Source organism: Pantherophis guttatus, chromosome 10, assembly GCF_059756535.1.
Source record: "Pantherophis guttatus breed Tessera chromosome 10, ASM5975653v1, whole genome shotgun sequence".
Lineage (NCBI taxonomy): Eukaryota > Metazoa > Chordata > Lepidosauria > Squamata > Colubridae > Pantherophis > Pantherophis guttatus.
Window position 1 is genome coordinate 19,556,231 of NC_142072.1, and position 17,968 is coordinate 19,574,198.

The following is a 17,968-nucleotide window of genomic DNA, read 5'->3' on the forward strand; positions in this document are numbered from 1 at the left end:
TGGCAGGGGAAGAATACTGCAAAATCCCCATTCCCTCCCCAATCCTGGGGGAAGGATATTGCAAAATCTCCATTCCCACCCCACTCTGGGACGGAGCCAGAGGTGGTATTTGCCAGTTCTCCGAACTACTCAAAATTTCTGCTACCGGTTCTCCAAACTACTCAAAATTTCCTCTACCGGTTCTCCAGAACCTGTCAGAACCTGCTGGATTTAACCCCTGCTAAAGCGGTAGTATCATAAGAAGTGATATATCACAAGAAGTGATACTACTACTTTATAACACCTTGGTAAGACCATACTAGGAATATTGCATCCAGTTTTGGTCACCATATTATAAAAAGGTTTCCAAGTTGAAACTCTGGAAAGAGGGCAGAAAAGAGAAACAGAGAGAAATGAAAGCTAAAACATTATGAAGTATGTTTACAGGAATGAGGTATGTCTAGTCTAGTGAAAAGAAGAACCAGGAGGGACATAATAGCAGTCTTCCAAAATTTGAGGGGCTCCTATAAAGAAGAGGCAGTCTGTCATGTTTCCGAAAGATGCCCTAATTAATTCATGAGCCATGCAAGTTGACACAGTCAACTTATTTTCCAAAGCTCTAGAAGGCAAGATAAGAAGCAATGGATGGAAATTGTACAAAGAGAGAAGCAACCTAGAACTAAGGAGAAACTTCCTGACAGCAAGAACAATCAACCAGTGGAACAACTTGCCTTCAGAAGTTGTGGGTGCTCCAACACTGGAAGTTTTTAAGAAGGGACTGGACAACCATTGGTCAAAAGTGGTTTAGGGTCTCCTGCCTGACCACAGCATTGGAATAGAAGACCTCCCAGGTACTTTCACCTCTTTTATTCTATTAACTGCAAACTGGAGTAAGTCAGGAAGAGGATGCCACCATAAGATTAGTTCTATTTATTATTTATTCTATTTATTAGTTCTATACTAAGAAATATGGTTGAACTAAAGTTCTCCAGTCCAGCAACGAATCATGTAATATGATAATTAGAACATGGTCAGAAAACAGTAGGAAAAACATTATTCCAGCAACTACTCTTCAGAAATGTTGGATTTTGGGGCTCGGTTCCAAGGGCCTTACTTGAGGCTCAACTGCAGGCACTCCTGTTGTTATCCTATCTTTATTTTGAATCTAATTTATTTATTTTATTTATTTATTTATTATATTTCTATACCGCCTTTCTCCCGTAGGACTCAAGGCGGTGTACAGTCAAGAAAAATATAGACACACAAACATCATAAAATTGCTAATTAAAATTATTACTTAGTTTGGTCAATTAAATAAAACCCAGAATTAGATAACATTTAAAAAATCATTCACATGTTCGTATGTTTAGCCCCGCCTGTTGGAACATCAGGGTCTTGAGGGCACGGCGGAAAGCACGGAGATCAGGGATATTCCGTACCTCCGGGGGCAGTTCATTCCAAAGGATTGGAGCCCCCACAGAGAAGGCCCTCCCCCTGGGAGTCGCCAGTCGACATAATTTGACTGACGGTACCCTGAGTAGTCCCTCCCTGTGAGAACGAACTGGTCGGTGGGAGGCTATTGGTGGCAAAAGACGGTCTCGTAGGTACCCAGGTCCTAAGCCATGGAGCGCTTTAAAGGTGATAACTAGCACCTTGAATCGCACCCGGAAGACCACCGGGAGCCAGTGCAGCTCGCATAGGAGAGGTGTTACATGGGCGTAACAAGCTGCGCCCATAATCACCCGCGCGGCTACGTTCTGGACCAGTTGGAGCCTCCGGGTGCTTTTCAAGGGGAGCCCCATGTAGAGAGCATTACAGTAGTCCATACAGGAGGTAACTAGGGCATGAGTGACTGTGTGCAAGGCGTCCCGATCCAGAAAGGGACGCAACTGGAGGATCAGGCGAACCTGATAAAAGGCACCCCTGGCCACGGCCGTCAATGATCTTCTAAAGATAACCGTGAATCCAGGAGGACACCCAAGTTGCGGGCCCTCTCTGTGGGGAGCAAGATCTCATCCCCTATTGTCAGTGATGGTACCAGCTGACTATACCGGGACGCCGGAAGCCACAGCCACTCGGTCTTGGAGGGGTTGAGTCTGAGCTTGTTTCTCCCCATCCAGATCCGCACGTATCTAATGCATAATATCTTCGAGTGGAAGGAGCTACTGAATTCAACCACCTGAATTCCAATGTTGAATGGCTCTTGTTGTTAGAAATATCCTAATATTCAGCCAGAACATTCTAAATAATGCATTCTGAGATGATTTTAAAAAACAGATTGAGGTGCAGGAAAAATGCAAACTCAAACTTTAAAATGCTTGGTCAAGGCTACACACTGGGATTCTGCTACGTTGACCCCTTCTAAAGATGAGAATACTGCATGGCAATGTTGCCACTGAAGATACCAAGGCATTGTTGACTTACTCTTTTTTTCCCCTTGGAATGAAGATTATTCCTTTTCTTGCTGGTACTGATATACCCACTGCTTTCTGCTATCCTCACTGCCCCATCGTTCTTCTCTTTGTAGGAAAGTGTGCAACGTTAGAATGTCATAATGAATGTCCTCCTTTGGGAGAGCCATCTAGCTTCTATCCCTTCAGCATGTAGAAAATGTGTGAAGAAGCTTCTCCTTTGACATTTCACTGTTAGAGGATTTAAGTGCAGGTTAATCTGGATGCCTGTTTTCCTTGGCTGATATTGTTTTTATTTATAAAAGGTTTGCCAGATTGAGTGCTTCCCAGAAGAGAAAAATGGAATGTACATCAAATAAATCCTTGGAAATAATAGCAGAACATGGTTGTAATTTTGCTGTGCGTGGAGAATTGGGTCTGGTTTGGAGCTGTTCATTTTCACAGTAGCCCATAGTTATATCCTGTAGCTTTCTGCCCTAAACAAGACAATCCATCAGAGATTAAATAGATGGAATGAGGTGCAATGATGGAAGGTTTTTTGCTCGTGGTATTCTTTGTGGATGGCTAGAACAATTTGGGAAAAACCTTTAAGAGGAAGAGTGATCTCTTGTTATTTGTTTGAGGCTCCAACTTGTATAATTAGGAGTAGGGACATTCCCAGGGCAAACTTATGAGGGCTTTAATTCAGGGGTGAAATCCAGCAGGTTCTGACAGGTTCTGGAGAACTGGTAGCGGAAATTTTGAGCAGTTCGGAGAACCGGCAAATACCAGCTCTGGCTGGCCCCAGAGTGGGTGGGAATGGAGATTTTGCAATATCCTTCCCCTGCCACGCCTACCAAGCCATGCCCATCAAGCCACCCGACAGAACCCGTAGTAAAAAAATTGGATTTCACCATTGCTTTAATCCAACATATCCATATGGAAAAACATGATGTGCCTATCATTTGCCTATTATTTGTTCAATTCAATCAATCAATTTATTACGGTCTTAGACCAGAGTTATTATTTGTTTACTAACCAGCATTTGGAAATCATAGCTCTGCTTTTTCTGAATTTGAACTTTTGGGAGGGGGACATATTATGTCAGCTTGGGAAGTCAAGGGTTGCCAATGAACAAGTAAATGTAGAAATACAAACAAGTATTCCATGCATTTGACATTAGGACCTGTTTTTCACAAGACCTGGAAAAAAAATATTGGGCATCCTTTTTTTTTTTTTTTTTTTTTGAACAGGCAGCTAAATGGAAAAAGGTGAGTATGAAAAGGAGAATTGTATACTGCTCAAAGCAAGAGTCGAAATAAAGCTTCCAATTATTTTATCTTACTTAAATTCTTTGATAAATACCCTCAGAGAAGACTTAAAAGGACTTTCTGGTTAGAGTTTATGCTTGGGAAAACAGGAAGTTAAAAAGAACTAACTTCCTCTGTAGTTAGAAAACTCGAGAATTTTCTCTATGGTCAACCTTGCAAAAAATGTTTAAAACATATGGTGACAGTGCTTGATTTTATCAGAGTAATCTTGATGACTTTGGGAACTGTAGAAATAGGGTGGGAGGCCACAGGTTCCCTATTCTGGCTAACCTGGCTAGGTGGCTCAGTGGCTAAGATGCTGAGCTTGTCGATCAGAATGGTCGGCAGTTCGCCGGTTCGAATCCCTAGTATAGGTCTCCTGCATGAGCAGGGGGTTGGACTAGATGACCTTCAAGGTCTCTTCTAACTCTGTTACTGTTACTATTAGTGGCAGAGAACATACATAATCAATACACATACACACACAAAGTGCCAATTTGATGTGGTGGCTGTCTCCAGGACTAGGAAACGTTGACTTCTGGTCCTCCCTTAGGCATGAAAGCTGGCTTGGGTGACTTTGAACCAGTCCCTTTCAATCAGCCTAGCCCACCTCACAGGGATGTTGTTGGGGGTAAAACAGTGGGGGAGCATTAAGTATATATGCTATTTTGAGTTAGTAAAACATAAAGGCAGGATAAATAGCATTCAGCTGCCTGCAATTACTGCTAGTTCAAATCTCTCCAAGGCTCAAGGTTGACTCAGCCTTCCATCCTTTCAAAGGTAGGTAAAATGAGGACCCAGACTGTGGGGGCAATAAGCTGACTTTGTATAAATATACAAAAGTATGAAGGCTATTGCTTAACGCATTGTAAGCCGCCCTGAGTCTCCGGAGAAGGGCGGCATATAAATCAAATTTAAAAAAAATGAAATGAAATGAAAATAACAAATCTATACAGCTGCCCATTTATCCAAGAAATTGGGCAGCAAACAAAAATACAAAAAATTGAAACTAAAAAGAAACTGAATAGCCTGATGACGGCCATGATTTAATGAGAATTTCAGAAATTTCAGTTGCTGGATCTAAATGAGGAAAATGTTTGAAGAGATATATTTGTCTAAGGAGGGATTAAAATCAAATAACATCCTTTCCATATTAAAAATGTGTCTATCCTACATTGATCAGAATGTCTCTTTGGAGAATTAGTTGGGAGTAATTACTTGGGAGTAATTCTGAGTAGACAGAATAGCTCTTTAAAATACAGGATGGGGTTAAAGAAGGCTGGAATTCCATATTCTGTGTTTTCTTCTTCTTCTGAGAGGTAAATTTAATCTTTAAGTAAATATTTTGTGATTTGCTAAAATGTATTGTTTTGTATTTCAAAAAAAAACAGCAATCATACTCTATAAAATCAGCATTCTCATACTGTAATGTAATAAAAAAATAAGAAATCAATCAATATCCAGAAAAATATAAATATAGAATTTAAAGGTGGAGTAAAAACTGGATTAAATCCAGGCTACTACTAATGGTGGTGGCTATTTCTTATTATTAATTTTCCTATTTTGAATTTAATTTGTATAGCTTTTAAAAATATTTTTTGCAAAAATAAAATAAGAAACCAAAAAGCATCACACACATTTTGTAAAAACACCACTGGCAACCTGTTCTGAGTTTGCATGCAATTCAGAGACCTTAATAGCCTCTAAAGGTGTTGCCAATTAAAACAATTGAAAAGAGCTTATAAATGAAAGCAAAACCTTTTTTAAAAAAAATCCCCTCCAAATACTTGCAAGGTTGGTGATCCATGGATCTCCACCCACTTTGCATCATCATCTCATCTGCCAACAAGAGATTATCTGATCCCGTTCTGAAACAGAAACCAGATCGAAACTTCTCCATAAGAGCATGTTTGTGGGGCATGGTGGAATTCAATTTTTTTTTACTGCCGGTTCTGTGGGCGTGGCTTGGTGGGCATGGTGTGGCTTGGTGGGCGTGGCTTGGTGGGCGTGGCAGGGGAAGGATACTGCAAAATCCCCATTCCCACCCCACTCTGGGGCCAGCCAGAGGTGATATCTGCTCGTTCTCTGAACTACTCAAAATTTCCGCTACTGGTTCTCCAGAACCTGTCAGAACCTGCTGAATATGACCTCTGTATGTGGGGTAATAAGATAAGATAAGGTGGGGCATGGAATAATCATTGTTTTCTCAAACCCAGCAACTTTTAAGTTTTGTGGACTTCAACTCCCAGAATTCCCCAACTTGCATGCTGGCTAGGGAATTCTTAGAGTTGAAGTCCACAAAAGTTAAAATTGCCAAGTTTAAAAAACACTGGGATAAATCAAGGCTGCGCAGAAGGGGTTACAGTTGCTATGATCCATCTAATTTTCCTTGCTGCCATCTCTTTCAGTTGCATCACAAAACTTGCCAGGGAAGACAACCCTTTTCTGAAAAAAGACCTTTGCAATCTCAAGTTTCCCACGATGGAAGAATGCAAGCCGACTGAAACATTCACTAGCTTTCAATGCAACACCACCTTGCTATACCTGAAATGCTTCATGGTCCTCAGCCAATCACAAAAGCCCATGATTGCTGTTCTATGTTTCTGCATTGGTGGGCTTTGCATCGTAGAGAACCTCTTGGTACTGTTCCTCATCTTTTCTTCTTCAAAGCTTCGGAAGAAACCTTCTTACATCCTTCTCAGCAGCTTGGCTTTAGCAGACACGCTGGCGACAGTTACGTTTGTCAGCAGCTTTCTTAACTTCCATGTTTTTAATATGATGAGTGCTTCCAAGGAGATATACTTGCTAAAGCTTACCGGGGTCAACACCTCCTTCACAGCTTCCCTTGGCAGCCTGTTCTTGATGGCATTCGACAGGTACATCTGTATCCTCCGACCCAGCCACTACAAGCAGTTGGTCACCAGGAGAAGAGCTGTGGTGGCTCTGTTAGTGCTGTGGGCAGCGGCCCTGTTCCTATCCTCCTTGCCTCTTCTGGGATGGAACTGCTGTAGCCTCCAGTCTACCTGCTCCCAACTGTTCCCTTTTGTTGCTGACAGCTATCTCTCAAGCTGGATTATCTTGGTGACGGTCCTCCTGGCTTCCATCATTTATGCATACATGCACGTCCTTTGGAAGGCTCACCAACACACCGCAAACATGAAGAAGCACCATCTGGAAGAATTCCAACAAAACCCAAAGAGGAGACTTGACATCAAACTAGCCAAGACTCTATCGATCGTCCTGATGGTCCTGGTGATATGTTGGTTACCGGGCTTGTTACTCATGGCCTACAGCCTCTTTTCAATCATGGACAACTTTACCAGGGTGGCATTTGCCTTTTGCATCACCCTCTGTCTGGTGAACTCAATGGTGAACCCAGCTATCTATGCCCTACGGAGCAAGGAGCTAAGCTCTTCCCTGAGGAGAATCTGCTCTTGTTTGGGGAAGGTGTTGGGCAATTTGGAGACCAATCAGGAAGCAGAAAGCTCTTAAAAGTACATCCTAGTTGGAAATTAACGCACAATGTTCCTGTGCATCAACATGGGAACGTTCCTCCATTTGGAAGCAACTCACAGCAATGTCATCTCCAGCTATCCTTGAACTATAATTCCCAGCATTCTTCACTATCAACTTTGGGAATTCCAGATCAGCAATATCCAGAATGGTGCAGGTTCCTTCTTGTTCTCTGAAGACTAAAGGGATACGCTTCCTTCTGCTGAAGGATATCTGAGACTTTGATGCTTTGGTGGGAGGAGGGGGTTAAGGAGGGGACAAAGGGAGACATAAGCATCTCCAAAGTTTAAGGTACCTACTGTATTTTGCCTTTCAACTGCCTGCTCTTGAAACCACCCCAAATGCAAAAAGCAAAAAGCTTGCCCCCCACCCCATCACAGTGGGACTCTCTGGGGTCATCCAAGGGATTTTGGATCACACTTCTTGTACTTCCATTCCTCAGGCAAAAGTTATGCTTTGAGATTAAACATTCCCGAAGGTTACAATTGGGGAAAAAACTCCAGGGGATATCAATAGGTTGCCAGAACAACATGTACTAGAACAACTTAGTACCTAGTAATAATCTGACTCGTATCCAGTTCCTAGAGTTTTTTTTAAAAAAAAGAGAGAACTATCAGCAGTAATTAAATTCAAGAGATTCCCTGCAGCAGGATGGTCTTATAATAATTTATGCATTAAGTAATTTAATTACTTAAAGGAGCCTTGGTAGTACAGTGGTCTAAAGCACTCTGTTATTAAGACCAGCTGCCTGCAATTACTGCAGGTTCAAATCTCGCCAGGCTCAAGGTTGACTCAACCTTCTATCCTTTCTAAGGTAGGTAAATTGAGGACCCAGTTTGTGGGGGCAATAAGCTGACTTTGTATAAATATACAAAAGGATGAAGGCTATTGCTGAGCACATTGTAAGCCGCCCTGAGTCTCCGGAGAAGGGCGGCATATAAATCAAATTAAAAAAAATAATAATTTGGGAGAGCCAAATTAGTCTGTGATAGGAAGACAGATCAGGAGGAATCTGACAATATCTTTTTCCAAACAACATATTTTATTAAAAGACATACATTATGCAAGCTGTAACTTACCAGACTTCTGATTTGTAAAATGAAGGAATATAGATAGAAAAATGTCCCTTGACTCCAGCAAGTTCTCTCTCCTATCGGAACAGCAGAGAAAACAGCTTATTCTGAAGCTTCTTTCATTTTGCTAAGCAATATTTTTACATAATATATGCTTGGTTAGCCGTGTTAATACTATATTATTTTCTATTTCCCTGGGAGCATAAAGCAACATACAGGTAGTCCTTGACTTACGACTGCAACAGAACACAAAATTTCTGTTGCTAAGTGACAGTTATTAAGCGAATTTTGCCGTTTTACGAATATTCTTGGCCCAGTGGTTAAGTGAATCAAAATCAAATTAACAACATGGTTGTTAAGTGAATCTGGCTTCTGCATTCCCTTTGCTTATCAGAAGGTCGCAAAAGCGGATCACATGGCCCAGGGACACTGCCGCCGTCATAAATACAGGGCAGTTGCCAAGCATCTGAATTTTGATCACGTGATCATGGGAATGCTGCGACGGTCGTAAATGTGAAAAACGGTCCTAAGTCATTTTCTCCAGTGCCGTTGTAACTTTGAATGGTCACTAAACGAACTGTTTTAAGTTGAGGTTTACCTGTACACCGTATTCCTTTGATTTTTTTTTTCCAGAAGAACTCTGTGGTTTATGTAGGTCTGAAATATAATGTTGTAGGTTGCTATGAATCAACGTGTTTCAATGCACATTAGTTTTAATAATAATAGTGATTAGCAGGGTGGATTTGATTTAAATCGAGTTGATTTAAATCACAATTTAAATCATGATTTAAATCACTAGTAAAAAGGCTTGATTTAAATCAACTCGATTTAAATCATAATTTTTAAAGAGCAACTGTCATCTCTGCTACTCCTTTGACCCATTGTTGACTCACCGATAGTCCCAGTGTTGCAGAATATACAGCCTCATGCTACATAACTAAGCTCCATTTCATGCTGAATAAACTAAATTATTTATGTATCTTAAATAGAAAACTATCTTACGATAGATTTTTACCCCAAAAGTTTTTTATTAAAATAAATTCAATAAAAATCAAAAAAATCTGATTTAAATCAAAAAAATCCGATTTAAATCAAAAAAAATCTGAATTTTTTGATTTTTTAAAAAAATCATTGATTTTTATCCACCCTGGTGAGTAGCCCAGTGTTTCTCAACCTTGGTAGCTTGAAGATGGGTGGACTTCAACTCCCAGAATACGGAATTCTGGGAGTTGAAGTCCACCCATCTTCAAGCTACCAAGGTTGAAAAACACTGGATTAGCCCAAAATGATCCTAAGAGTATTCATGGCTAAGAGTGATTTCAGAACAGAGTCTTCCCAGTCACAGGCCAATGCTAGGGACTATATAATGTGCAGGTAGTCCTTGAGTTACAACTTTAATGGAGCCTGCCCATCATGGTCATAACTCCTGACAGTCATAAAATAGACCGATCAGGCGACCAATCTGATTTTACTACCTTTTTTCAGCAGTCGTTAAGCATGATTTTAAAGACATCGTGGTCTTTAAGCGAATCTGTGGTCGTTAAGCAAACGCACCATTATTAAGCAACCCGATGGTTCGCTAACCATGGGCATGGTTTTGCTAAAAGCTGGGAATAAATGCTGGTTTTCAGCAAAACCATTGTAAAATGTGGTCATGTGCCGTGGGATTTGTGATAAATGTAGCCCAGTTTTCCGAGTGCCCCAAGTATGCTCACATAATGTTCTTGAATCAGAAGAGGTATAAAATATCTTTAATATATATATATATATATATATAGCATAACAACGTTAGGATGAATAAGAAACAAGAATAAATTTATTTGATTGACAGCCAAAGACCAAAAGAAACTCTTTGTACTTAAATCAGAGAGTTTTGGCCAAAGAATCTATTAAAATAGAGTATAGAGTCAGTAAATATTTCTATTAAGGCAACCACACTATTAAAATATCAAAGGCCAGACATGCTTAGTCAGCAGTGGAAGCAAGGAGACAATGAAGGCCAGCTAGAGTGGCAGGGGCTATGGACTGCTGGGGACCAAAAGGGGACAGATGGGTGAAGGGATAGGCAGGTCGGAAGAATTGAAATGCCCCTCTGGTCATAAATGCAGGTGGGCTGCCCAGTGCCTGAATTTTGACCACTTGACTGCAAGGCAGTCTAGCTGCTGTAACTTGGGGACCGGTTTTAAATCCTTTCATTCACCATTGTAACTTCAAATGGTCACCGAACAAGCGGTTGTTAAGTTGATATAATGGAGTGGGTGGATGGCCTCTTGGGGAAAGAGGGGAAGACCTGCTGCCTGGGGAACAGTCAGATAAGAGGGAGCTGAGCCCACAGCTGCATGGCGGACAGATGAAAAGGTTCAGGAGCAGTGGTAGGATTCAAAAATTTTTATGGCCAGTTCTGTGGGCGTGGCTTGGTGGGCCATGGCATGGCCTGGTGGGCGAGGCTTGATGGGCATGGCAGGGGAAGGATACGGTAAAATCTCCATTCCCACCCCACTCCAGGGGAAGGATACTGCAAAATCCCCATTTCCTCCCGATCAGCTGATACTTGGGAGGCAGAGAATAGATGGGGGCGGGGCCAGCCAGAGGTGGTATTTACCGGTTCCCTGAACTACTCAAAATTTCCGCTACCTGTTCTCCAGAACTGGTCAGAACCTGCTGAAACCCACTTCTATTCAGGCGGGTCTCTCCCTAAATCATTGGGCTGCAAAGGTAACAGTGGGAGATTCGTACCTTCTGTACAAATTTAACAGTTTCTGCTTACCTATCTTTACAAGTGAAGTAGAATTAGTTCATCTAATCTTTCCTGCCTGGTTTACTTGACAGAGCTGACACTAGTCAAGCTACTCTAAAAGTACAAACTTCCAGCTATCGCTTTTAACCTGACTCCAACAACATTCATTGTAACTTTACCTGTACTTACATTAAGTACACCTGTACTTAAATTTACCTGTACTTACTTCGTTTATGTTTATGTTTATACCTGCTATCTTGTACATGTTTGACAAACAGATAAATAAATAAAAACTTTGAATAGTCACTGAACAAGTGTAGGTTAAACGACGGATTACCCATATAGTTTGGCATGGATGTGTACATCAGCTAATTATGGTTTATTCAATAAATCATGGTTAAATTCACTACCGTCTCTCTCTCTCTCTCTCTCTCTCACACACACACACACACAGTGAGAGAGATATATCTCAATTAAAGAGTTTACATCATATCTTCTGTTCTGCCTCAAGCGAAAAAAGAAAAAAAAAGTGGTACAAATGCTCTTCATGACAGAAACCATAATTTAACCTAATTACTAACATAATTTAACCTAATTACTAACCTACGTTAAAATACATTTACTTACCATAATTTACAGAGATCAAATAAAAATGAATACAAAATATGAACATAAAAAACAAGGAACACAAAGGACCTGCAAAATAGGTCCTGTAACATTAAAAATTACAAGGTGTTCCTGATCTGGGATCTCTTCCAGCAACAACAAACATAATGCCTGCCAGAACACATGGGGAGAACAGGATGCAAAATACATGCAAAACCAGATAATGACTGGCCCCCGAGTGGGGAGGGAATGTGGATTTTGCAATATCCTTTCTCCAGGAGTGGGGAAGGGATTTTACAGTATCCTTCCCCTGGAATGGGATGGGAATGGGGATTTTGCAGTATCCTGTCGTTCGTGTGAAAAAAAAAAACCGTCGTAAGTCCCTCTTTCCCCCCTCCCCAGGTTAATTTTGAAAGGTCATCAAGAGAACCTGTTGTAAGTCGAGGACGGGCTGTCCTCCTCCTCCTCCTCCTCCTCATGGGGTAACAGCCTGGGAGAGGAGTAGATCCTACTTTGGAGGCGCCCTGAGAATGGGGCCTACTTCCCGGGGCCATTGTGAAAAAGGGGAAGGGGGAGGGAAAGGCCCAAACCAGGAGTGGGCAAATGTGGCCCTTTTACTGTCTCAGGAATTCTGGGAGTTGAAGTCCACAGGTTGTAAAAGGGCCACATTTGCCGACCCCTGGCTCCAAGCCCACATCTGCGTCACGTGCTCCTCCCGCGCGCGCCCCTCCCTCCCCGGCCGCGCATTCGCCCTCCCATTGGCCAGGCAGCGGCCAATGGCGGAGGGGGTGGGGGCGAGCGGCCAAGATGGCTGCCGAGGGTCTTTGGCTGCTGCTGCTTCTCTCTTGCCGCGGCTCTTCAACACGGAGCGCCGCCGGGCCGCGCTATTCCCCCGACTGGTCCAGCCTGGATGCGCGGCCCCTGCCCGGCTGGTTCGACGCGGCCAAAGTCGGGATTTTCGTGCATTGGGGGGTCTTCTCGGTGCCCGCCTGGGGCTCGGAGTGGTTCTGGTGGCACTGGAAGGGCGAGCTCCAGCCCGACTACCAGCGCTTCGTCCGCCTGCACTTCCCTCCGGGCACCTCCTACGCCGACTTCGCCCCGCGCTTCTCCGCCGTCGACTTCGAACCGGAAAAGTGGGCGCAGCTCTTCCAGGACGCCGGGGCCAGGTCAGCCCCGCCAGCCACTGGGGTAGCCGGTACCTCCTCGCCACCCCCAGCCGGATCCCATCTCCCATCATTCCCGGCCATGGGATCCTCGGGGTAGTGAGGGGTAGGAGAGGGAATCCCAAGGCCTGCCGCAGAGGATACCGCAAATCGGATTATTATTATTGTTGTTGTTATTACTATTGTGGTTATTGTTGTTATTATAGTTATTATTATTATTATTATTATAGTTATTGTTATTATTGTTATTATAGTTATTGTTATTATTATTATTCATTAAACATGAAACTCAGTCAACTGAACATTCAAAAATGCATCACAAATACCATTGACTGGTGCTAATGATTGATACGGGTTGCTGCCAGCGTCCTAGGTATCAACCAAGTACCTTCTTAAAATATACGATGCTCCGAGTAGTGCAGTTTTTTGCAATTCCGCTGTTGTTATTGCAGGAAGCTTATTATTGTCATTTTTGCAAACCATGAATAATGTGGTATACCCTGTTCCAAATTGCTGTTTATTTTCAAGCTTTCTTGGGAATTCTTGAACGATTCTGTCCTTTTTAGGCCTGTTTAGGGAGAATTTATGGTGCAAATTATCCTGCGTTTGCAATACCAGGATATGATGTCATCGCAGTCTCTCTCCCATGGTGCTCTGCTTAATTTACTTTAGTTTTCTTTTAAGATCTGCCAAGGTTGATTAAAGTTCTTCTAGCAGCTGGATACTGAAACTATAGGGAATTGAAAATGGACTCTTGGCTTTTCTTGCTGTGAAGCATTAAGGCAGAAATAGTGCAGTATAAATAAGATCCATAATGGTGAGCCCCGAAATTATAATTGGCATGGCTAAAAACAATTGTGTAAAGCTCAGAGAAAAAGCTGTACACTGCCTTGATTTGCAACACTATGTGGGATCACTGGTTAAGAGGAGGGGTAAGTATAAAGAGACATGCCAGCATGGAGTGGTTTCCTGGGAGGAAATATCATAGGCTAGAGTCTTCACTGGTTTCCAAGGGAATGCAGCCAGTTTGGCAAGATCAATGCGAGATGCAAGGAACAAGAACAACTTTGTCAATAGGCTACAGTAGTTTCTTTATTGTTGATCACCTGTTTTAAAGAATCTGGCCAGACCGACTGCATTCCCTTAGGAACCAGTAGATAAGGCTTCACTAGTCTGGCCTATGAACGTTTTCTCCCACAGAGACTCCATGCTGGCACAGCTCTTTACTCACTCCCCCTTCTCCTTTAGCTGGTGATTCCACCACAGATACATAGTGTGCACAATTTTTAGGGCACGAGTGTTACTTATTTAAGCAGCAAAGATGGAAATTTCGTGTCTAAAATCAGACTTCAAAGTCTCAGAGGAAAAAGAACACAAGAGCAAGATAGCCTATTTAGCTATATTTAACACAGGATGAGTTCCCAGCTATTTTACACAAGAGAGAGGGAGTGTCAACCCACCAGTCTCAGGGAAGCAGCCACAAATTATATATAAAGGTGATAGGTAGTAAACATACATGAAAACAAAATTCAAAAGAGCCTTGGTAGCACAGCAGACTAAAGCACTGTTAAGTAACACCAGCTGCCCGCAATTACCGTGAGTTCAAATCTCACCAGGCTCAAGGTTGACTCAGCCTGCCATCCTTCCGAGGTAGGTAAAATAAGGACCCAGATTGTGGGGGCAATAAGCTGACTTTGTATAAAAAAAGAACACCGCTTAGGGCAGTGTTTCCCAAACTTGACCCTTTGAAGATGTATGAACTTCAACTCCCAGAATTCCTCAACCAGGCATACTATTCCTCAACCAGGCATACTGGCTGGGGAATTCTGGGAGTTGAAGTCCATGCATCTTAAAATAGCCAAGTTTGGGAAACACTGGCTTAGGGGGCCCCCAAAAGCCCTACTAAGCAGGTATATACAAAAGTATGAAGGCTATTGCTTAACGCATTGTAAACCGCCCTGAGACTCTGGAGAAGGGCGGCATATAAATCGAACCAATAAATAAATAAATAAAATTGCAAGGAAATTGTTAAACCAACAGGACATGCAATGCAAGAAAACTGTCAGAACAATGAGACAGAGATACAGAAAATAAGCTAATTTCAGAGTCCTACCAATGCCAGTAAAGAAAAAACTACAAGACTGAAAAGCATTCCAATATGCCCATCGGTGCCCCAAGCCAGCTGGCAAAACCAAGATATTTTAAGGTCTTTCTGGAATGCCAGAAGGGTGTGGGCAGATCTCACCTCCAGCATCAGAATATTCAACAGGACAGGAATAGATATAATAATATAATAGCCATATAATAATATCTATTCCCAAGCATCAATTATTCTGTACAGAATAAGGTTTTGCAAAGGTCTCTACATCTGGTGGAACTCCATAGGGTGGAGCACACTAGGCTAAAAACCCTCAGCATTCCATATTTTTGGTATATCCTTAATCATATTCATGTTTTTAACGTACCTCTTTTCCCATATTCACCTTATAAATGCTAAACACTGGTGAAATGTCAAAAGAGGATGAAGTTCCTTCTAATTCTTTGTCTTTGGTTCTTACAGGTATGTGGTGTTTACGTCTAAGCATCATGAAGGCTTCACCAACTGGGGATCGAAAGTGTCCTGGAACTGGAATTCAGTGGATACTGGTCCCCATCGTGACCTGGTTGGTGAATTAGGAGAGGCTGTCCGAAAAAGGTATCGATCTGATTTTAAAGGGGGAGTCAGGATGATGCAGGAAAAAAGTAGGTTTACTAATTAGCTAATAACTTTTATTTTGTTTAATCTTAGAAACATATCCTTTGGACTGTATCACTCCCTTTTTGAATGGTTTCATCCGTTGTATTTACTGGACAAAAATAATAGCTTCAAGAGCCAGTTTTTTGTCTCTGAGAAGACTCTTCCAGAACTCTCTGAACTTGTTTTAAGGTAAGAGCCAAACATTTTTGGAGTATGAAATAATAGAGAATATTTGTAGCTCAGGTTGTAGATTCCTCTTCTGTTTATATACTGTATTTTTTTCAGAGTATAAGATGCACCTTTCCCCCCTCCCCCCCCAAAAAGGGTGAAAATCTGGGTGCGTCTTATACTCTGAATGTAGCCCCGCCCAGCTTCTCAAACGGAGGTTTCAGAGGTTGAAAAAAGCATCAGAAACGAAGTTTCAGAAAAAAAGCCCCCAAACAGAGCTTCAGAAAAAAGCCTCCAAACAGAGCTTCAGAAAAAAAGCCCCCAAACAGCTCTCTTTGGGGGCTTTTTTTCTGAAGCTCTGTTTCAGAGGCTTTCAGAGGCAGGAAAAAAAGTTTTTTCTGAAACACAGTTTCAGAAGTTTCAGAGGCACGAAAAAAACCCAAAAAAAGCAAGGCACAGAGCTCACAACCAAGGAACCTGTTGCTAAAATTCACCTCTGGGAACAGCTGATTGGGGGTATTCCGGGAGGTTGATCCACCTGCCACTCAGCTTTTTTCTTATTTTCCTCCCCAAAAACTAAGGTACGTCTTATACTCCGAAAAATACGGTAGGTCGGTGATGGCTAACCTTTTACGTCATTGCGTGCCGACTGCGTGCCTGAAATGGCATGCAAAACCATCCCGCCTGGATTGCTGGCCTTGTTGGCCTTTGCAGGCCAAAACCTGGAAGAGGAGCATTCTGTTGTGTATATGCACACCGGCACACAAATTTCCGGTTTCCGGTGTGGAGGCACGCCTGACGAACAGCATGTGCGATGGAAACCCGGAATTTCAGGTGCTCTTCCGGGTTTTGCCGCCCCCCCGCATGGATGAAGGCCATCTGACCGGCACATGTGTATGCACAAGAACACGGAAGAGGAGCCAGCGAGGCTGCACGGCCCACGCAGGATGGTTCTGCCTGTCACTTCCGGCACGCGTTCCATAGGTTCACCAACACAGATATAGGTCTTGTGTGTTGTTGTGGTCAATTGGTCATGTGACTGATTATTTGAATTCAACTGGCAGTCAAGAGGCATGACCAGAAGTCCCTAATCTCCAGCCACATTCACAAGGGACAACGCCAGTTTGATTGGGACAAAGCCAAAGTCATTGAGCACGGCAAAATCACAAAATTATTCTGCCAAAATGCACACAAATTCATTGAAGCCTGTTACACTACAAATGGATCCATCAATAACACATTTGACTTAGAACCAGCATATGAACCTATAAGAAACCGGACCATCCATACAACCAATCAATGACAGAACCAACCACCTCCTCACCAGTTGAATTTCGCACTACCCAAACAAACCAGTCACAGAACCCACAAAGCACAAGACCTGAATATCGTATTTTTTGGAGTATAGGACACACCTTTTTCCCCCCTAAAAGGCGGTGAAAATTTAGGTGCATTTTATACATCGAATGTAGCCCCACCCACCCACTGGCCCCCACCCTTTGCCTCCCAGCAATTTACTTCCTTGCAGCAAACAGCAAGAAAAAACAGCTCCTTTCAGCTTCAACACAGGCTAATTAGCACAAGTTGTTTGGATTGGCCTCCCAACTCTCAGCTGATTTGCTCTCAGCTGTTTTGCTCAGGGCTCTGCTGCTTGCTGCAAAGAGGTAAATTGCTGGAGCAGATTTTTTTTTCCTTGTGCTAATCAAGCTATGCTGAAAACGAAAATGAAAGTAAAGCAGGCTGTTTGCTGTTTGCTGCAATGAGGCAAAATTGCTCAGAGGCAGAGAGAGATTTCTTTTTCTTCTTTTCCTCACAAAAAAAGGTAGGTGCGTCTTATACTCCGGTGCGTCTTATACTCTGAAAAATACGGTAAATAGAAGTTGGGTGAAACAGTTCACTCAAAATCCCGCTGAAGATTTTACCTAGTCCAGGAGCTAAACTACAAGCTCGAACAAACCAAACTTTTTGGACTGTTTAGATCAGGGGTCTCCAACCTTGGCAACTTTTAAGACTTGTGGACTACAACTCCAGAGTTCCTCAGCCAGCAAAGCTCCTGGGGGCTGGGGAGGGCAAAAACATGGTGCGTGGGAGGTTGGGATGCCAAAAACGGCCCTGTTTTTCTTGAAAACGGGGGCATTTTTTGCAAAAACAGCGTTTTTGCCTCCTCAGTCCCCAGGAGCACTCTGCAGGCCTCCCAAACCCTCCGCAGGCCCCGTTTTTCACAAAAACGGGACGCACAGAGGGTTTGGGAGGCCAGTAACAGTAACAGAGTTGGAAAGGACCTTGGAGGCC

At 42.7% G+C, this 17,968-nt stretch overlaps 2 protein-coding genes and 1 long non-coding RNA gene across 3 annotated transcripts in view; 2 read left to right on the forward strand and 1 right to left on the reverse strand.

Moving 5' to 3' along the window:
• The first annotated feature begins 3,601 nt into the window (after positions 1–3,601).
• CNR2 (cannabinoid receptor 2) lies at positions 3,602–9,278 on the forward strand. Its single transcript, XM_034413454.3, has one exon. It carries the CDS (start codon positions 6,050–6,052, stop codon positions 7,169–7,171), a length of 1,122 nt encoding a protein of 373 aa, XP_034269345.1. The 5' UTR covers positions 3,602–6,049; the 3' UTR covers positions 7,172–9,278.
• On the reverse strand, positions 5,340–12,208 carry LOC117663354 (uncharacterized). Its single transcript, XR_009622523.2, has 3 exons — positions 12,039–12,208; positions 8,272–8,342; positions 5,340–5,547 (listed from the first exon to the last, which is right to left on the reverse strand). It is a non-coding gene; the product is annotated as an uncharacterized LOC117663354 (long non-coding RNA).
• A 165-nt stretch (positions 12,209–12,373) lies between these two features.
• Positions 12,374–17,968, forward strand: part of FUCA1 (alpha-L-fucosidase 1) — a 28,576-nt gene continuing 22,981 nt past the window's right edge. The window contains exons 1-3 of the mRNA XM_034413453.3: positions 12,374–12,774; positions 15,332–15,466; positions 15,560–15,697. Coding sequence (XP_034269344.2) covers positions 12,416–12,774; positions 15,332–15,466; positions 15,560–15,697 — 632 coding nt within the window. The 5' untranslated portion in view covers positions 12,374–12,415. The remainder of the gene's footprint in view (positions 12,775–15,331; positions 15,467–15,559; positions 15,698–17,968) is intronic.

Coding starts and splice junctions, on each gene's coding strand:
- CNR2 (XM_034413454.3), top strand. CDS start 6,050: ATGATCCATCTAATTTTCCTTGCTGCCATCTCTTTCAGTTGCATCACA.